This window comes from Aricia agestis, chromosome 4 (genome assembly GCF_905147365.1).
Source record: "Aricia agestis chromosome 4, ilAriAges1.1, whole genome shotgun sequence".
Lineage (NCBI taxonomy): Eukaryota > Metazoa > Arthropoda > Insecta > Lepidoptera > Lycaenidae > Aricia > Aricia agestis.
This window is the reverse complement of record NC_056409.1, coordinates 8,056,980-8,077,127: the sequence shown is the minus strand read 5'-3', so window position 1 is coordinate 8,077,127 and position 20,148 is coordinate 8,056,980. Positions and strand designations below refer to the sequence as shown.

Sequence of the window (20,148 nt, the reverse complement as noted above, 5' to 3'; positions counted from 1 at the left end):
TTTTAACAGGTAAGTATGTTTTGGTGGGATTTTATTTTACAAAAATAAGTAACTACGTCACTCACATTTAATGATTTATTTCATGAATAGTTTTACAGATAGTGTATGGGGCTAATCTCATCTTCATTTAATTACAGTTAAGTAATTAATATTCGTCCCTCAGTGAGAGCGGCAGTAAGTCTTGTATATTCAACAAATTACTACAGGAGTACAATGATGTTATGTTTCCTAATATTTCATGTGCCCACAAGAAGCACCGAGCTCACAGCCCACAGGTTAATTCATCTACAACTGTTTGTGTCGGCTGTTTAATTAGGACGGCACTAAAGTTCCAAAATCAAGTTAATTTAAACTAGGATTTAGTTTAAGAGGGTGACTAGCGTAAAAAATCAAACATCATCCTTCTCTTTTCACACTCACGCACGTCTTTCATATTTCCTCGAGACGAGACGCAGAATCATCGTCAAGTAAGTTTTTTCTTAATAACCCGCCTTTAATAATCCGCCAGGTCAGTGTCTCAATGTCAGAATTTTATACAATGTGTTTAAATATTAACTTAGTTTAATGCACGGTTACGGCAATACAAATACGAAAAATTTGTGAAAATTGGATGCATCTTTTTTTATCAAGAAAATTTTAAGATACTTTTATGTATAGTATTTTCGTTTAGATCAAATTCTTGGAAATATAATGTAGTAGGTAATGGAGTAGCTTATTTTCAAGTATAAAAATGATTTATAAAATCGTCAATTTTGGGTTAGTCGCCCCCTTAACGCGAGGATTAACTATCGTTTGCCCACCGAATCCCACGGACACCAATAAAATTACACATAAAACTTAAACAGCACGAATAGGGAATACTCGTTTTATTACCTGACCGCTTTTTGTAGAAGCCGGTAAGTATTGTGGGTAGGGTAGGTAGTTTAACTTTAAATGGTAACATAATAATATTCTATAGCCTAAATTGAAACAATGGCTGTTGACTGTTGACTGTTGGCAAATACTGTTTTACCTTGTAAAAGTAACAAAACTTTAAAGCAGAAAAAAATATAAAATTCTATTATTTAAAATCAGAACACACTAAACGTCAACAATGAAGCCAGTATCCTTTATGACGAAATCTAACGATAACAGTTGTTTTACGGAAGTTTCCATACTTGATACTACATACATAATATGTACATAATATTAATAATATTAACCAGTAGCAAATTATTTTTAAATTATAAAAATAAATAACATTATACTTATTTATCACAGCTACTAATTATTTTTTACAAAAAAATAAAGAAATCTCGTTTTTGAGAAACGTTAAACGGTTCAAAAAGGACGAATTAAGACCGTTATTACAAAAGAAACAACCCGACAAAAAGTTTCCTCAACTTACCAAAGCAAACCAAATCCGTTCATGAAAACTTTTCCAAATGCCTAATTATATCAAAACACACAATACAAACTATATAAAACTACGGAAAATTCAATACAAAAGCACTTATGAGTAATACTACAAGTAATTTGGAGAATGACTAGATCGAAAGGAGCGCGTGCACAACCGTTCGCGTCAACGGTCGAATCATAACTGAGGGTCAAGATTTCGAAAAAATCCAACTGCAGTCGACTGTCGAGGCACCCATACGTTACGACCGAGATGACTACAACAAAAAGCCCTAAATATCGCTCCTGTGCTTCTCAAACCTTACGCCGGGTTTTAGAAAAAAAAACGACAACTGAGGAATGAAGTACTTTTCTTTAAAAAAAAGCTCGTTACAGAAATTCTTATTAACGATTTGATTCCGGTTTTCAAGGCGATCTGGCTCCGTTCATTGGACTTTATTATAGCCGATAAAAAATATTACGATATAAAAAATCGTATCTTGTTTTTAAATAACCTTACGTCACTGTTGTTATAGGCAATTTCTTTATTAGTTTCACGTCCGATTATAAATCATCATCGAATTTGAACGGAAAATGGGAGTTTTCCCATATTGTTGTTTCAAGGATTTTCTGATGATAATTTAACTCAGTGGTTATTTGAAACCTATTTCCAACAAAATATTGTCGAATGGTAAATGTTACGCAAGGTTGATAACACGATTTTTGACTACTTGTTGCCATTATTTTCTTGTACTTTTTTAAATGTTATTTTTGTGTTTATATAATATTAAGGCGAGGATAAACCCCAATCTGTTATTCCGTGACTCCCGGTTTACCTAGTTCCGATATAATAACAAAAATGTAAAAAAAAATTAAAAAATATGATATATAAAGCACAATATTTAAAATACCTTAAACCATAAACATTTTAATAAAACGTAATACTTTGGCTGTAATTAATTTACAAACTCAACTCCGACGAAAATCTATTTCATTGAAATATAAGTATCAACTAGGACAATTATACATTTTATCTGGATAAATTGTTAGTAAATCTATATTAAAATCTTCTGAACTGAACAATTTTGTTTCTTAATATTGATTTCCAAAGATATTTAAAAAAACATGAAAAATAGAGAAGATCCGCCCCTAGTAACTACAGTTTTATGCTAAGCTAAAATGAATCTTATTGCGATGCGTATACGCTTGGACCTTGGTCTTTGGTTGGGTGCAAGGTTATCGTTTTGAATTGAGATTAATCCCCGCCTTAATAAACTTTTATAAGATCCATGCATACGATGCTTTTTTTGCTTAAATACTTAGAATCTTTAATATTGTTAAAATTATATACTTATTTCAAGTTATTGCCAGTCTCATATTATTTTTATTACGCAACACTAATTTATTTTATATTTTATTCGTTAATAACTAAGTGTTGTTAATTGTATCATAAAAGTAAGAATTCTTGAGTAAATAATTATTAATAAATTTAAAATTATTACTACATTATGACGACCTTACTATTAGACGTTTTAACTTGTAATTTTATTATAATAATAATATCTATGGACGCTTCACACCACGTCAGTCTAGTCCCGTGCTAAGTACCTGAAAGACTTGTGTTATGGGTACCAGACAACGGAAAATATATTGAATTTTTTTTTTGTTCTGTCGGCGGGATTCGAGCCCGCGACTCCCGGCATGAGCGTTACCAACACGCCCAAGCACTGAGCCACGGAGATCGTCAAAAATTTAATGTTTTGTCCTTGTCTAATACGCTGGAAAACTTGCTTGATAAACAAGGAAAACACGTGAACATTTTTATAACGTCTCTAACTACATATAACAATTACTACACATTGTAAATTAAAAAAATATATATATTAATAAAGGAGCTATTATTATGTATTCTCATTTATTTTTAGGAGCAAAGTGTAGGCAATAATGCAGTTAACATAAAATAATCTTTAAATCTTACACATTTAACATTCAGTTTATTATTTTATTAAAGACGTACCATCTAAATAACACATGAAAAAGCAAAATTTACTAAAATAAAATAGTCGATGTAATAATTAGCGAAATAAAAGTTAGAATTCATCATTTAAAAGCGACACCCGAGCGCGCAGTTAGTTAATAATAAAAGTTTGAATACCACAGGCAGTTAAATTCAAGTTTTGCAGCTGCCGTCCCGGCTGTCTCACACATGTGTACAATGGGCTGTGTGTGCGGCAGGGGTCCTGTGTGCGTAGGGGTGTAATAGCTATTGTTTTTCCCTTTGTTCCGAGATAAATTGCTTTATTATTATTATTCGTATCGGGGATACTTGTCGGGAGTTGTGTTAAGTTAGTGCGTTAAACTTTACAAAGGTTCGTCGGTAACCTCCGACTCATTCCTTTATGTTTGCTAATTTGAAGGGAGCAGGTTCGAGTGTGATTTAAACATTCTTAAAGGTATTTGATCTGTATTATAAGTCAGGCGACTTGTAAACTGTGATTCTGCTGCTCAAAACCGACTTTATTACAGCTTCAATGTGGATTTGATGCAGTTTCGGTAGAAAAATCTTACAAAATTACATTTTAAGAGGAGTCCACACCGCCCTTTTTTCCATACAAACGTTGTCCCCTGTTTCCTCCCTGGATAGTGCTAGTAGAGTTATAATTTTTTTCCTGAATATCTACGGCCACTAATACAATGTCCCTATGTTTTCTTTTTTTCATAATTTAATTATTAAATAAGATATGAACGTTAAAAAAAATGGCCAGAATTTCCGCTGTGTTTGACATCCAGAAAAAAGATTTGGCTAGATTATACATAAAAAAATAAAACACAGGAACACAGTTCAAGCCTTTCTTTAATCTTTAATGAAAAAAGTACTTAAATCGGTTAAGTTTTGGAGAAGGAATCAAGGGACAACGAATCGTTGATTTTCTGCAGTTGTCTCTATCGCGTTCTGCGGTATAGGCTTGAGGTAAGGGAGACAGCTATAGATATTACACGTACTTTTTTTTCATTTCTCTAGCCCCTGGTGTATCCTCTTAAATGCCAAACTCATTCCGACAAAACGTTTAACATATCTCAGAATAATATTTTGGCTGTTGAATTGAATTTAGACTGGATCGAAGTTATTGATGTTCATTCGAAACAACAGAATCAGGGTGTAGGTACTTAAAGAATCAGGGTGTAGGTACTTAAGGAAGTAAAATCAAAAGTTAACGGTAAAAGTGCAATTATATCGAATATATATTGTTAAAAAGGCGAAGAATATCCGCTTGCATACGTGATACGGGTGTATTGTAGAATCAGGTGGCGGGAACGGGAACTCTTACCACAAGAGGGAAGGTTCCTGTCCCATAGGAATTTCACCACAGTGTTTCGAAGGCTTGTAAACATATTTCTCTAAAGCCGGCTGTACACATTGGGCACATGCATTGGCTCAACGTGTAGACTGTAGAGGCCTACTTAGCCAATATATTAATAGTTATCATACTTAGTTCCGTTTTGGGGTACATTTTTAGAGCTTTTTTTAGGTTTCGTACCTCAAAAGGAAAATCGCAACCATTATTATAGGATCACTCGTGTATCTCTGACTGTCCGACGTACTGTCATAACTCCATAGCCAATTTATCCAAAACTGCTTGACCGAATTAGTTGAGATTTGGTACTCATAATATGTTAATTGATGATTCAAACACGGTGTGTAACGTAAATAAATAAATTATAAACATGAAGGGCAGTTTTGGGGGGTAAATAAAAAAAAAGAAAAAATGCAAACTATATCGTGTGACCTATTAAATGAATGGGTACTTTATAAAAATATCTAATATATTTTTTCATAATTTTAAATTAATCACTTATCTAAAGTTATTTACTTAAGAAAATACACGTTAGTCCAATGCGTTGGCCCAATGTTGATCCAATGTGTACAGCGGACTTTTTTATGAGTTATGACTTATGACAATAAAAAAGTAAAAAAAAAAACTGAGAGCCCTACTACATTTTCTGGGTAGGTTTTGTGTCTCGTCTGACGTCTGGTTTGGTCTAAAAGAACCATATTATCATAAGTATTTATATAAAGCCTATTAAAAAGTATAAAGCAAACACGTATGTAAACTTAATCCATGACCTTTGAAATACTAACAGTGACACTCGAGACTTACGGAAGCTTAAAGTTTTCAATGTCGACCGCGCGTCAATAAACAAGTCTTATCTGCAGGCTGTAAGTACGATAAGCATAGCTAATAAGTTGTACCTTATCACATTAGCATAAGCGTTACACATAAACATTATATTGACAGTTGATCCACGCAATAACCGGTTTACATTTACCAATCCAGTTACTCAATGCGTTTGCTACTGGATTCTGGAATAATGTAAACGGGCACCGGAATGCAATTCAGCGCATTCCAGTATCTATTTACACTATTCTAGTAGCACTCAAGCGCTGGATTGGATTACTGAATTAAAATAATGTAAACTTGCTATAAATACAAATTATATGGTTACAATGGACAGCGATTTTGACAATCCAGCTGTAGCTTAAATTGGGACTAAAATATTTAAGATAATTTTATTTACTGTAGGTACTCGATTCAAGTACTTATCTTTGTTTGACGATTTTGCATGAGTCAAATTTAAGATCATCATCATAATATTGTTGTGACTCGGCAACTAAATATTATGTTGGGCAATGGTAGATAACTATGATTGCCAACACGCCTAGATGTTTAGAGCATTCCCATGTGCACTCATGAACATATAATATATGCGTTCTACAGGCTCGTAATATTGTACTAATCCATCATGGGTCTATGAGAAGCCGCAAATCTATATATATAAAAATGGATTTTCAAATGTGTTAGTCGCGCTAAAACTCGAAAACGGCTGGACGGATTGGGCTGATTTTAGTCTTAAAATATTTGTAGAAGTCCAGGGCAGGTTTTAAAGTGACACGAAGTTCACCGGGACAGCTAGTAGATTATAATATTTACATGACAATTTTGCACGGCCCATTTTGATGATTATTTAACTTAGCAACTAACATACACGTGGAAAACTACTGCGATGTTAATGTGAGTACCGTTATACCACTTGATACGTCGTAAGGATGAGATTCGACTCAGTGGAAAAATTGTACGCATGACGTTAAGGTCCACTTTTATAAACAAGGAAAATGGTGTATTGCTAAACTTGAGACTCTGATCGACGAGTGAGCTACTCAAGCTAATTAATTAATTAAAAAAAAAGTAAAAATTCAGTATGCACCTTTAATTCCAGGGAAAAAAAATTAAAGTTAATAGTTTTTGTTTCGACAAAATGTAGAAATCGTCGGATATAGGAATTTTGAAAGAAAGGCGTTGTGATGAACATTTTGTCAGTATTAGCGTTCCTAAATAGGATTGCTGAATAGCTTTGGGATATTTTACGTTACACTCAAAGACATAACTTCCAAATAAGCTAATCGTCACATTTAAGGCGCTTGTGTAATAAATCTAAAAATAACAAACGAGTTTATATCATAACCCATAAGCTATAACCATAAACCACGTCAACACTGCCTACATAGATAGCAGATACGAGGCTATGAATGTTTCGCCCGCGGCTGTCGCCTACTTTCAACGATATACAAAGACACCGGTAGATCAGAGTCGTAGGTAGGTTCCATACAACAGCTGTTGAACAGCGTCTATTTCTACAATATTACTATGAGTAATGAACTTTGAGGTACTTACTGTGTACGTAATTGAAGACTTACCTGGAAAAGACAAGACAATATTATTAGTACTAACGGTTATTCATAATTGTTATAATTATTTCAATTTAAATCTTACAAGAAGTTGTCAATCTTATCTTTGCTAACTTGAACGCTTAGCATGGCCACCAGAAAGGATTTCTTTCTACTGAAGAATAGACATGAAAAATTGAAGGAAATCCCTCGATTTGTCCCTTACTTCCCTGTCAGAAGCCTAATACTAATTGATTAAAGTGCCGAAGGCTGGTTCTTCCTTGGAGGAAGACCCAGAGGCCTGACTTATACATGATAGAGTTCACTGTGAAAGTAGCAGCGCTGAACGAGCAAAATTTTTTTTGTGATTTGTATGGCAATGCGCCCCAGCGTTATGATTTTTTCCATACAAAAGTAAAAAAAGTTAGTCTTTAAGTGCTGCTACTTTCACAGCGAACTCTGTACAGGGAGCCCATACGCATCCATAAAGTATTATCACTTACTACTTAGTTTTGTTACACCTTGTATAATAGGAAGGGATTACGATATATAAGTAGACAGAAATAGAAGAGTCTAGAAATATAGGAGCCCCACGCCGTTGTCAACACTTGCTAATATAAAAATGATATAGTCTATTATAGACGCATAGACAATAGTGTCGCGCGACGGTCACAAGTCGATGACTCGTGTGACGCAAGAGTTCACCTCACGTCGCACGCCGTCAGCTCAGATATTATCAGAACCAGCTATAAACGGCTAACGTATGCACTTTGTACCCGATGTAGATTAAGCTGAAGTTGGCGAGGAAGAATTCGCAATGTTTTGACGTTAACTTGAAGTTGTCTAGATTACTAAACAACGCACTTAACCGTTTTGACGTTAACTTGAAAGTTGAAGTTGTCTATTACTAAACGACGCAGGCATCTCCGTAGCGCCAAAATTATTTGCGGGAACCGTACATTTTTCCGAGATGAAAAGTGTCCTATGTCCTTTCTCGGGACTCAAAGTATTTCCATACCAAATTTCAGTAAAATCAGAGATAACGGACAGGCAGATAGATAGACACACTTTCGCATTTATAATAAGTATACTTAGATGTTTAGTGGTAAGACTTCCAACTTTGACCTTTGGGGAAAATAGATATTACCAGAAATATTAACCAGAGTTCTCTTGGATAATAATGATTATGATAAACCCACAGGCAGTGATGGAATATTGCCAGTTGAACAATCGAAAACGTTAAGAATATGCACGCGCAGCGTTAGATAATAATAATACGCATACAGACTCTAAATAGGCACAAATAGGTAACGTGCAGCTAGTAGGGCTGGCAAATGTACGCACTGAAATAACAATTTTCTTCACTTGGTTACGTTATTGTCAATGTAAGTTAAGTCGTGAATCTGCATATAACCCGACAAATTACGTACTGCTTAGCTTATATGAATTAATTTAAAATAAAAAAAACACGTTAAGCACAGAGCTCATAATAATTAGCAACCCCTGCAGTGTTGTTTTTCAGGGTTGACATGAAAAGCATGAAGTCATACTACTCTCTAGTACTATTCTTAGCTCATAAGACACTTTAGATACGTCCTGCTATGAAAGTAGGTAGTAAAAATGCTAGATAACGAGTCACATTCGCGAATAAGCGGACGTCGCGTGTCGGGGTCATTACTCCTGTGCTAAAGACCGTAGATATTTTTTTGTCGAAAATGACTAACCCTTGAATTTTGCCACAAATCCGATCGTTCAGGCGAAATCACGTGGTATGTCAAAAACCACAACCATTGGCAGGGATTTCCCGTCTACGGAAACATCCTGCCGTGGAATTCCCTTTGCGGCAAGAACTTACCACAATATAGGATATTATTTATTTTCGTTACAATATTTTAAGCGGTTTGTAAACCACAATAAAACTATTAATAAAGATTAAAAATAAATTCATCGCCATAATTTTAATCGAACAAGTGTATTGATGCTGTGTTAATTATTTAGGTAAGTACTTAATTGGTTAATTCGAGATATTATACTAGCGGTTTAAAAAGTTTTAATCTTAAATATTTGAAGTTTTATTGATCTTATTTAGGGAACTCAGCCCATCAACAGCCAAGTTTGCTATCATCGAACTAGTATTTGCGATTTGTTGGTGGATAAGGAAATGCATTTTGAATCAGCTGCTAGCCCTACAGGGCGCATGCGTTGTGGTAGGCCGGACGTACCTTGGCTTAGGTAACAAATATATTGTAGGAGGTCAACGCTCGGGTCAACGCACTGATGACGCGATCATTTTTATGTAGCCAGCCGAATGATTCATCTCGAACTGTACTCGGATGACATACTGTTCAATATCCATGGTACTGTATCCGTTGACACACAAACTGACACTCCTCGGTGATTAGCACATGGATAACGTCTCCTCGTGAGGTCGAAAGGTTAAGTGGAACTGACAATGACAGTGTTTCTATGCCCTATATTTACTTTGAGGTTTTTAAAATTTGTTTTGAATTATGGATTCCAATAGCAGGCACTTAGGTATAAGATTTTTTAGTTTCTTCCCATTTTTAATTTATAATTTCCATAGAATCCGTTATAATATTTGACGTAGGTAAAGGTCGAGTCTGTAAGGTACAAAAATACAAATTTTGTACCTTACAGATTTGCGAAAGGAGGAAAGATCCAAAGTATTTTCGTTTAGAGCTCGACAACTTTGCAACATACGTATAGGGATGATCCTATGTTTGACAAGATATTTCAGGAGTGATCCTATACAAATATACTTAATCAAAAAACCGAAATAGCGAGCTATAAAAACATCAAGACCTCGTGCAAACATCAAAATGTTTGATGACGTTTATTTTGGTCCTGATATTTTGTATGTAAAATTGTAGGAGAGCCGCCACTCGTTACGTAGAACCCGTCCGAAGTTCGAAGCCGAACAAATGGTTTGTGGTCCAGTAAATCATGTAAACCTACGTCGTAGTACGAACCGTCGAGGGTCTTAATAAGATAATCTATCTCTTTCAATCATACGGACGGACAGAGACAGATGGTAATGATGGCTCATCTACGAATGCATCCTCGTGCCCGCTCGATCACGGGCGCCATTTCCTTCGAATCGAAAACTCCGCTTCGTTCGTACACTAAGATTGTGTTTATTTATTTCTCTTTTCCTCTAAAATATAAGCGTTATATATTCATTTGAGAAAAAGGATTGTACTAATCATTTGGACTTTTTATCTTTAATTCTACATTAATAAGAACTTAAACTTTAATTCTATTAAACACAAAAGGTTATTTTGTAATTAGTTTTAAGTATAAGATGTTTAGTCTTAGAGGACGAATCGACAACAATTATAGTAAGCGAAGGAGGCGCAGACAAAACGATTGTCGATACAGTAGCAACACTAGCAACTTGTACGATATCTCAAAAGGCAATTGCAAAATAGTGTTTTACATAACCGGGCTGCAACAGGCAGTCCTTCCGTTTAGTGTTGTGTTTCACGCCGCGCCGATATCGATGTCCGTAACGTGATCGCTTGCATCACGCCGCATATCGGTTGCGAGGATGTCGAGGTTAGCTAGCCGGGCCCAGGAAACCTACTGGCCGGAATTCTTAAAAACTCTCACAGCGAACGAATTTAGATTTTAATAAGCTGATTCGATTCATATTACGACGTGCGAATACTTTCAAATCACTCTCAATGTGAAATCAGATAACACAACCCCTAAATTCGTTCAAAACGTAAAATTCGCTTTTTGCGAAATTACATTAATATCCGCTGAGCCGTGTAAAATGATAAGGTAGCGGACGTGGAAGCTTTCGTTATGTTCCCTTAAAAATTGTCACGTTTGACGCGCATGTAAAACGGCCTAACGTTAAATCAGTACATGTGTAAAGCGATAAACACAGAGGATGTAAAGGGTAAAGCACACGCGGTGTCCACGGTTATTTATTGCGAGATACGCTGCGGGTTCGTCAGCTTAGCCCGGCTATAAACAAACATGATATACAACCCTATAAAAATTAAAACCCTTTTAGGTAGTAAAAATATCATGTTCAGGCTTACCCTGTACACAATAAACCAGCGAACGTTTTGATTAACTGATATAGAGCCCTGGTAAAATCTTTATAATCGAACCGTAGTGATGTGCCCGTTAGAAGTTATATACATATTATGCGATTAAGCATACATATTAATTAAGCTGAGGAATAGAGTTAAGTATAATTGCTCAGTTATACTATGTTGGGACTCGACAGAGATAATATCCTGCCAGTAGGCGTCGGAACTAGCCTAGACTAGGTTCAAATATTATAGCCCCTAGGAAGTCAGACGTCAAATTTGGTGTTAATTGGGAAACATCGATACGGCTAGTGATGCCGAACGCCGCCGTCGATAATTCTCTAGGCGAGTGCTTGGCGCTAATTGCGTTCGATATTCAAACAGCTAAGACAGGCCGTTTATTAAATGGCCGGTGTTGTTACAACGAGCCGAGAAATGAGGCCAAAGGTCACTCACCGCCTTGCATTTTTCATTTTGGTTCCGACGATACAAAATTTAACATGACAAAAGAATAAAAACGAGAATCGAGTTTCTTTGTGTCGACGGTAATTTAATTTTCTTCCGTGAACAACATTACTCCAAACGTTATTAAAAATTAAAATTGAACGAAATACACAAAGAGGTTCTTATTGCGATACGTCCGAATCGTTATATTGGCAGATTCGCTTCGTACGCTGGACGATATGTTCCTACATTGAAACAATCGGGACGGTCTTAACGAGTGTCGTGTTTTCCTCGACAGCTTCATAGAACTGGATGCTCCATACACCTATCTGTCTAATACCTGGAACACTCGTATGAAGTTGTACCTATTTCAAAACCACAAACACTATAAATAATACTAAACACTTATATACGTGAATCAATGCTTTTATATTCTACATTATTTAGTCTTTGTACACTTATATACGTGAATCAATGTTTCTATATCCCTACTTTATTTAGTCTTTGTCTCTAGAGAGCAAGAATCAACGGAATTGGGAGCATCATCTGACGCAGAGTTCGTTAACTCGGAGTGAGCTTTTGTCCGCAAGTACATTTTAATTAACATAGAGGCGTCACTTGTTAATCTCGAAAGAGGCTGTCAGCGTCAATCACTGATTTAGTCCACTCAGTCTGTATAGTCAGGGAGCCCTAGAACAAATATTTTTTATTACTATCAAGCTAATTTTTTGATAAGACGAATAAAAATTTTATCTGCGAAAAATCTTGAAAATGGTAGCTAACAGAAATAGAAAGGATTTCATAGTTTGAGTTGATGGTCCTAAAATATGGATTGTTCTATTTGTAGGGCAATGTTATTTTTAAGTTACTATTAACCTATCAATATACAAAAAATCTGCTCATTAGGGTTCCGTTCTACCAAGTTTTTTGATTACAGAACCCAATAACGGAACCCTAACGAGCAGATTTTTTGTATATTGATAAATTAGTCATATATAAATTAAGAGTAACATTGTCTTACAAATAAAACAGTCCATATTTTAGGACCATCAAATTCAAAGTATGAAATCCTTTCTATCTCTGTTAGCTACCACTTTCGAGATTTTTCGCAAATAAAAATGTTGTTCGTCTTATCAAAATGAAGCTACTTACAAAAAATTAGCTTGATATTAATAAAAAAAATGTTCTAGGGCTCCCGTAGGTACTTAGTTTAGTTCACGCATATCTCATGGGCTCTTACAACGCATGATTTAATATAGGTCAGCTTATATGTATACCTCATCAAATAGCCGACTTGATTTTACGTCCTAGGCTAATCAGGAATGATCGCAGAAAAATGTTTTCATTTATTTTAACGTCCTCAAAAAACGTATTATGACTCGCTTGAAGCCGGTAAAAGTACAAAGAAATGCTAACAATAACCAAAGAACGTGAATCTTATCAAATGAATACCTCGCCGATTCAAAAGTATTTTTATCAAAGTATTGAGTATAAAGGGTCTCGAGTGAATTAAGCGGGGCGGGAGTCGAACCCCGGTGCCGCGGTGCATGCGGAATGTAAACAGGGAAACGCATTGATCGATACGGCGCAGTAAACACGGCGGTCGCCATGGCAACGCGCCGGGATCCGTCACTTCCGCCCCCGCCAGCCGTCGCCCCTGTTGTGACACGCCGATAGTGATGGGACACCGTGTCGATGAAAAGAACATATTATCGAAACGAAGCAAACGAAGTAATTCGCAAAATTTTTATTTTGTTACAAATGTTTCTTAACAGGCTTGAAAATTTAATCTTTAATTGTTATAATATTTTGTAATAAACAAAACAGTAGTATTGAGGTATAGTTGTCAGCTACGTAATTTAATGTCATATTAGAAAAACAACATATTTTGACTTACGCATTTTTGTACGAAATTGATTGAAAAAAATTATTTAAGAAGTGCATTTTGATATTGATAGTAAATATATTTATTATTAATTTATAAGCATCAAACTTATTACGATTAATCTGCCAAATATTTAACATTGCGCGACGTGCATTCATTTATTCATATTATGACCTCAATACACACTTTTTATGCGTACTTAGCATTTATAATTAGTTATTTAACGTTACTAGTGATTTTAATTGTGTTACAATAACATTAGAGTCGTTTCTTTGTTTAGTTTTATTTTTAGCTCACCACTCATCGTTTACACAACTAAAACTGTGAGGAATTAGGTACAAATTGACACATTTGGATTAAAACTGAGCATAATGGTCACTATGTTATATCAGTACATCCTTTTTCTCTTAAAACAGCTGGAAGAAATTCCTTAATGGCATTTTTTTTTGTAAGAATTTAAATAAATGTCAAAATTTTAGGGTGAAAATGACTAGTGATTGGACAGTACTAGTCATTGGACAGAGCACAAACACACTATTTTTATTAAGGTTGCTTTAAAAACTAGGTACCTGTTTTTCTTTAAAATCAGGCGTTCTATTACTTTAAAAATATATTGTATACCGTGCAATCATTAGTCGTTTTACCCTATATTTTATAATATTTTATCGACAACGTCCCAACACTAATAATCTTTTACGGCAGTATTAAACTAGTCTGGTGTACAGTGTACACTGTACATCCATAGATAAAGCAGCGATTATACTTCGGAGCAGATAATATGTATTGTTAATTAATAAGTTTGGCGGCTAATTAAATGACACTTTATAACCATATAATTCTAGTCAGTATATTTTTATAGCACGAACGGCGCGTTGCCATTAGAATGTAAGCGGTTATAACTTATAAGTTTATAACCCAGTAGTGTTATGCAAGATGCTATTTTTAGGTATGTCATATGTATATAATATATATGCATAATATAGTATAACGAGCTGTTCTATTCTCGGACGACGTATGATAAAGAAGTTGAATGATAATAACTGTAAGGAAAATTGTTCTGCAATCCAACCTTCAAATTACGTCAAGTGGTATATTTACTGTATAATAATTTAGTATCTAGAAAATATAGTACTTTAAGCTCTAGAATGGAGCTGAAAAAAGCGTGAACTGTGCATCAATTTTAAATTTGAAATAAAGCCACTAAAAATAAACCGCATTATATTAGTAACTCACCTAATTTGATATTTAATATTAAATTATTTTATGAAATAATGTGGTCAGGAAAATACCAATATAATATAGTGATATTTTCCTGCTCAAAATAATCAAAATTGTGAGGTAACTGAAACCCTCTTTTATTGAATTTCTATAATTCAATCGATTTTTTTTATCATCTCGGTGATAAAGCTATGGTTCGGTGAGATTGACGATTCGGATATTAGATTTGTTTTTTTTTTCGAAGTTTTCTAGGAAATAAAATCGGAAAAGTGGTAAGCCGGATCTGTCTTGGACTGTGCATTCATTTTACGCTTTTCATAATTACCAGGTTACGTACTATCAGGAAAATTTATTTATAGGCAGCAGGCAGACGGATCTACGTAACTTGGTCGGGTTATGTCAAGATCCACCGAAAGATCACTACTAACAACCTGACAAAATTATGTAGGTGCGCCATCTGCAAACGAATCAGTTTTGGTAGAAAATAAAATTGATAGCGCGAGGTATAATAATATAATATTTATAGGCGTAGTCTCCGGCCGTACACGGAAAGTCAATCCCCTGGCATCCCGCGGGAACCATCGGCCAGGGCCCAGGGTGGAACATAAATCTCTTTCGCTCCGTCAGCAATAACCTGAACATTTTCATCGGAAACGCTTGTGAGGTTTCCGCACGAATAAACTTGTAACAATTAAGCACGAAGTTTGTTGTTAAGCTATACATACTGTATACAGAGGTACTTTATTATTAAGCTCATGATTTTAATTATTCTAGATCATAATCGACAAAGAACAATTATTTAGCGTTGATTATTAGGAGGGTGACTACATAACTTAGTTACGTAATGTTAACCTTTACACTAACTGGTGTGAAAAGAAAATGTTTTCGAAACAATATTATAATATTTTGCCTCTTACAAATTAACAAAAAAAACTTTTTGTTTAACGTTTACAGTGTTTCATCCTCGTCTGATATATGTTTGAAAAGTAAAGTCACATACAAGGACAAATCATAATTATAAATGTAACGTAGGTACCTAGTGTTAATCGTTTATTAGTAAGAGGGTTTATGAATTACATCTCAATTCTCAATGTATTTGTAAAATGTTTAATTTTGTTATTCAATTAAAGTCAGCTGTTTTACAAACATAACGTACAACTTTCATTGCTTAATATATGGTTGTACAATAAAATTTGGCTGTATTGTAAAGAGTGACATTAAATCCTACAATAGACCGAAATTTTAATGTCCTACCGGTGACGCTTTTCCTTTATACGTCACAATATTTTATTACTCCTAACAAAATTCTTTGAAGACTCTAAGCGTAGGTTATGCTAGCATAAGATGTCCCTTACCGCGATGAGAAGTCGTATAAAATGGACATAAATCGACATCTTTTATTAATTCAGAAATCATTGGAAGCAGTTACAAAAATAACCTTGAAATAACAAAGATTTACGACAAACTGTAGCCGTTGGAACTAAGCTCATGATAAGCTCAAAGCCGCACGCAAAAATGTGTCCTGCGACGAGAGCGATACGGTCGAACTCGGAATACGCTTTGCATAGTTTTAGGGGGAACCCATTTCGAACCACCTGTGGTGAGCCTTTGAGCACTTCCTCTGCTTTTTACTATGAAACGCCTTTCGTAGGTTCAATATAGAAGCGACTTTATGACTCCCTACGAAAATACGTGATTAGAATCAAAAGGAGATACGTTACGAGGGAAATGAATCTTTGTTACCGGTGTGACGGCCGGCTGCGTGATTTACTTACACTATCAAATCTTCGTCGGCATATCGATTTGCCTGTGAAAATGGCAAGTGTTCGTGTGACGTGTTTTGTCTACACCTGAATACGAGAGGACGGGATCACGTTGAATGCTCTAAAGCAGTGGTCCCCAACCTTTTTTCATACCGGCCACAAACATGTTTTAGTCTCGGTATCGCGTGCCACAACAAAAATTTCTTAGGGTTTAAAAATAACATTCTTCAAAATTAACAATTTAAAAGTCTGGACACAGCTTTCACGACGACATTATTTTACCAGTTGGTGTGAATTTAAAAATGGTTTAACATCACGCGGGCCACAAATAAAGTTCCGGCGGGCCGCGGGTTGGGGATAGCTGAACTAAAGTGTAGAGTTCGGGACGTTTAGGGACTAAACATCCCGAACGTTCGATAGGACGACAACCTACAGAGACGTAGGAACATATCCCATTAAGGCTCAGCTCGGTGCGGGAAATATTAGCATATAAATAACGTTACTTCATGTAATTACATATGAATATTTAAATGTCAATAGAATCTGAATTTTCACTTGGCAAAGTTCAAATGAAAATTTGGATCGCGAGTCAACTAGATTCAAAGGCGTGGAGGCAGTTCATCAAGTGCCTCCTCGATGCCTCGACTTGGGCTCGTGTGTTGTATGCTAATTCGCGTCTTAATTTCGAATATTTGGGAGTGTATCTGCGACTCGTCTGAATAATTTGCGCACGAGAAGTTTCAAATCATTTTATCTTTATTTTTATACATATTGGGACAAATTGATCTAAATGGTCTTTGGGGTTTTGACTATAGAAATAGCCAGTCTCTTGCTCAGGATTACCTGACAAAAACCACGATGAACTAGCATTGAAACACTATCGATGGACTACAGCTATCGCTTTAAATAATCTAGTGCAGACGTGACTGGCAGCACGCTACACGGCCCACAAAATGCAGGAAAACATACGATTATCGTGAGTCGTGACCGATGACCCGTTGCCGCAGACTAACACACAGTTGTCCAAATATTCCGGGAATAGGATAGCAATGTGATCACGCTAGAGGGAGCACCAGCATTGACAGTACCTAAACAAAATGTTTCGTACTCCCAAATTAATAATGCGCATGGAAATCTTCGCTAATTGTCGCAATCACGAAAACACCCGAATCTATGAAACTTGTATTTTGCACTTTGTTAAAAGGAAATAGAAGTAAATATCATATAGCCGGTGGCTGTCCGCTGTCGCTGTCTCACCGGGAAGCGTAAAGGAAATACACGTTTTAAAAACACTTAAACACTTAAAAAACAAAAACAATTAAAAAAGTTCAAAAACCCAAAAAAATGACCAGTTTTTCGCTGTGTTCAAACATCCAGAAAACAAATTTGGCTAGTTATACAAAAAAAAACATAGGAACACAGCATAAATGAAAAAATTACTTCAGTAGGTTAAGTTTTGGATAAGAAATCAGGGGACAACGAATCGTTGATTTTCTGCAGTTGTCTCTATCGCGCTCTGCGGGGAGAGGCTGGAGGTAATGGAGACAGCAATAGATATTACAAGTATTTTTTTTTTCATTTCTCTAGCCCTTGGTGTATCCTCTTAAAACCAGTATGTACATTGTACTTACTTCTTTTTTTCAACATTGTGGATTTCTATAACTTTTGAATTTACTCAATATTGTAAGTAACCAAAGAAAGTTAAGAGTACCAAATTTTAGGAGCTAAAAATAGAAATCCATCCTAATTTTCGCCAACCATAAATATTGCAATCACAAAAGGCTCTATCGTCCGATTCTTTCCTTATCTCGAATGTACAGGCCTTTCCCGAGGGAGGAGGTTCATTGTCATGTTGGTACGAAAGTTACACGAGCAGGCCTGCCAACATTCAAAATCATTTCATTCCCATGTTAATCGTACAATTCATTTGTCACAAATAAAGATTATCCTCAAACATATTTCATTAAAAAGGGAGGAATGCATTGAATGTGAAAAAGTAAAAGGTCTGGTATGTTCATCACATGCAAACGTTAAAGAAAATGTAAGTAGGCTCTTTATTAAATCATAACTGGAGCCCCCAAGCAATAAAATAATCAATGGAAAGTTACTGGAGTGTGTAATAGAATTTAGGATAGATAATAACGTCGGTAATTTACGACGTATAATAACGTATGTAAGAGATTTAGGAGAGCGGGGCCATATTTATTTCTGCCTGAGCAATGATATCCGCGTAGGCAAAAGATATTGTTACTTATGTTTCTTTCTTTGTGGTTTCTTCCTAATAATAATAATAATAATAGCTCCCACACCGGTTTCGGTGACGGTGGTCGATTTCATTGAAACCAGGCCAGCTACGCAGGAGTAATTTTATAGTGCCTAAGTTTGTGCGCAGTACACAAGAGCACTCTCTATTCCTTTACTCTCATAACCCAGTGGGACGGAAGACCGACACGACTGGCGAGAGATCAGGCGCAGGACCGACTTTTTACATGCCCATCCGACGCATGGATCATCTTACTTGTCAGACAATCAGGTGATCAGCCTGCATCGTCCTAACCAAACTTGGAAATAACATGTTTCCAACGCGGGAATCGAACCCACGACCTCCGAGTCAAGAGCCGCGCTCTATACCACTAGACCACGGAGGCGTATTGAAAGTTGAAACCATATTGATGCTGATACCCTAAACGGGGTACTGAACAAAATTGATGTCCACACCCAATCAGAGTTTTTGTCCGTACACAACATATGCAAAATTGAACGTCTCCGATGCAGGCGATGCAATGTAGCGATTACGGCTAAGAATGGAGTCAGGGCCGATGAAGTAATATCAATTAGATGTGGCAACGTGTACGGTATTGTATCTGTGCACAAAGGAACAATCGCTGAATAATGTAGCGGAGCTTTAACAGTCGTTTACTCTGCTAAGTGCGACCGACTAATTCAGTAGCGCTGATTAGTCTATTAGACGCTTTGCGCTGCTTCTGGCAAGAACGAGGATGTTATATGCAGATTCATTTATAAGTTTTACAATTGGGAATTTATGTTATTTTTCTTCACAGATAAACTTTAGTAGCGACGTATAGTACAACTTAAATATAAAATAATGTTTGTTTTAGTACAAAAAATTAATAAATATAAAGTTTATAAAACTAACTTTAACTGCTCGCCACTTCGTGAGGGCAAAGGAAATCCCGCGGAAGTGGTTAATTTTTCCGCGATTAAAACCTGTCTATGTCTTTGCCATCTACATCATTATAGTATCGGTTTTGATCAATTGCAATCATACAGTTTAGATGCAGTGTCGGTATGATAAAGCTACAAAATGGTATTCTCTAAGGCTGCCTTTACATTAAGTCGCGAGTAGTGCGGCCGCGGCAGCTGCGCGACTTCCATACTAAAACGAACCGCACGGCAGCCGCTTAATGTGAAGGCAGCCTAAAAATGTCAAACCAACGTCAAAAACAAAAAAGGTTAAAATTTGTTGGACGATATTTTCGCATGTTTATTAAAGTTGATCAAAAGTTTCATAGCAAAACCTACTCGAAGTAAACAATACTTTATGCTGTATAACACTAGTATGGTCTGTATGAAGATTGGAAGATCACGAAAATACTTACCTACATCAAAGCACAAACAAGATTGTCTATTAAGTGGCGATTTGAATTCCCAAAT

At 35.8% G+C, this 20,148-nt stretch overlaps 1 protein-coding gene across 9 annotated transcripts in view; it reads right to left on the bottom strand.

Annotated features, from left to right (window-relative positions):
* LOC121726360 (brain tumor protein) overlaps positions 1–20,148 on the bottom strand; it is a 158,459-nt gene that overhangs the window by 57,649 nt on the left and 80,662 nt on the right. For 4 of the 9 annotated variants that reach the window (XM_042113692.1, XM_042113689.1, XM_042113696.1 and 1 more), the window contains one exon: positions 7,107–7,129. The exons of 3 other annotated variants lie outside the window; for them this stretch is intronic. Coding sequence is in view for 1 of the 6 variants with exons in the window: in XM_042113688.1 (XP_041969622.1) it covers positions 1,388–1,410 (23 nt within the window). In the remaining 5 variants the exon portion in view is untranslated. Of the gene's footprint in view, positions 1–1,387; positions 1,562–7,106; positions 7,130–20,148 lie in introns of those variants that run through there. 2 more of the 9 variants (XM_042113694.1, XM_042113688.1) reach the window with 1 other exon arrangement.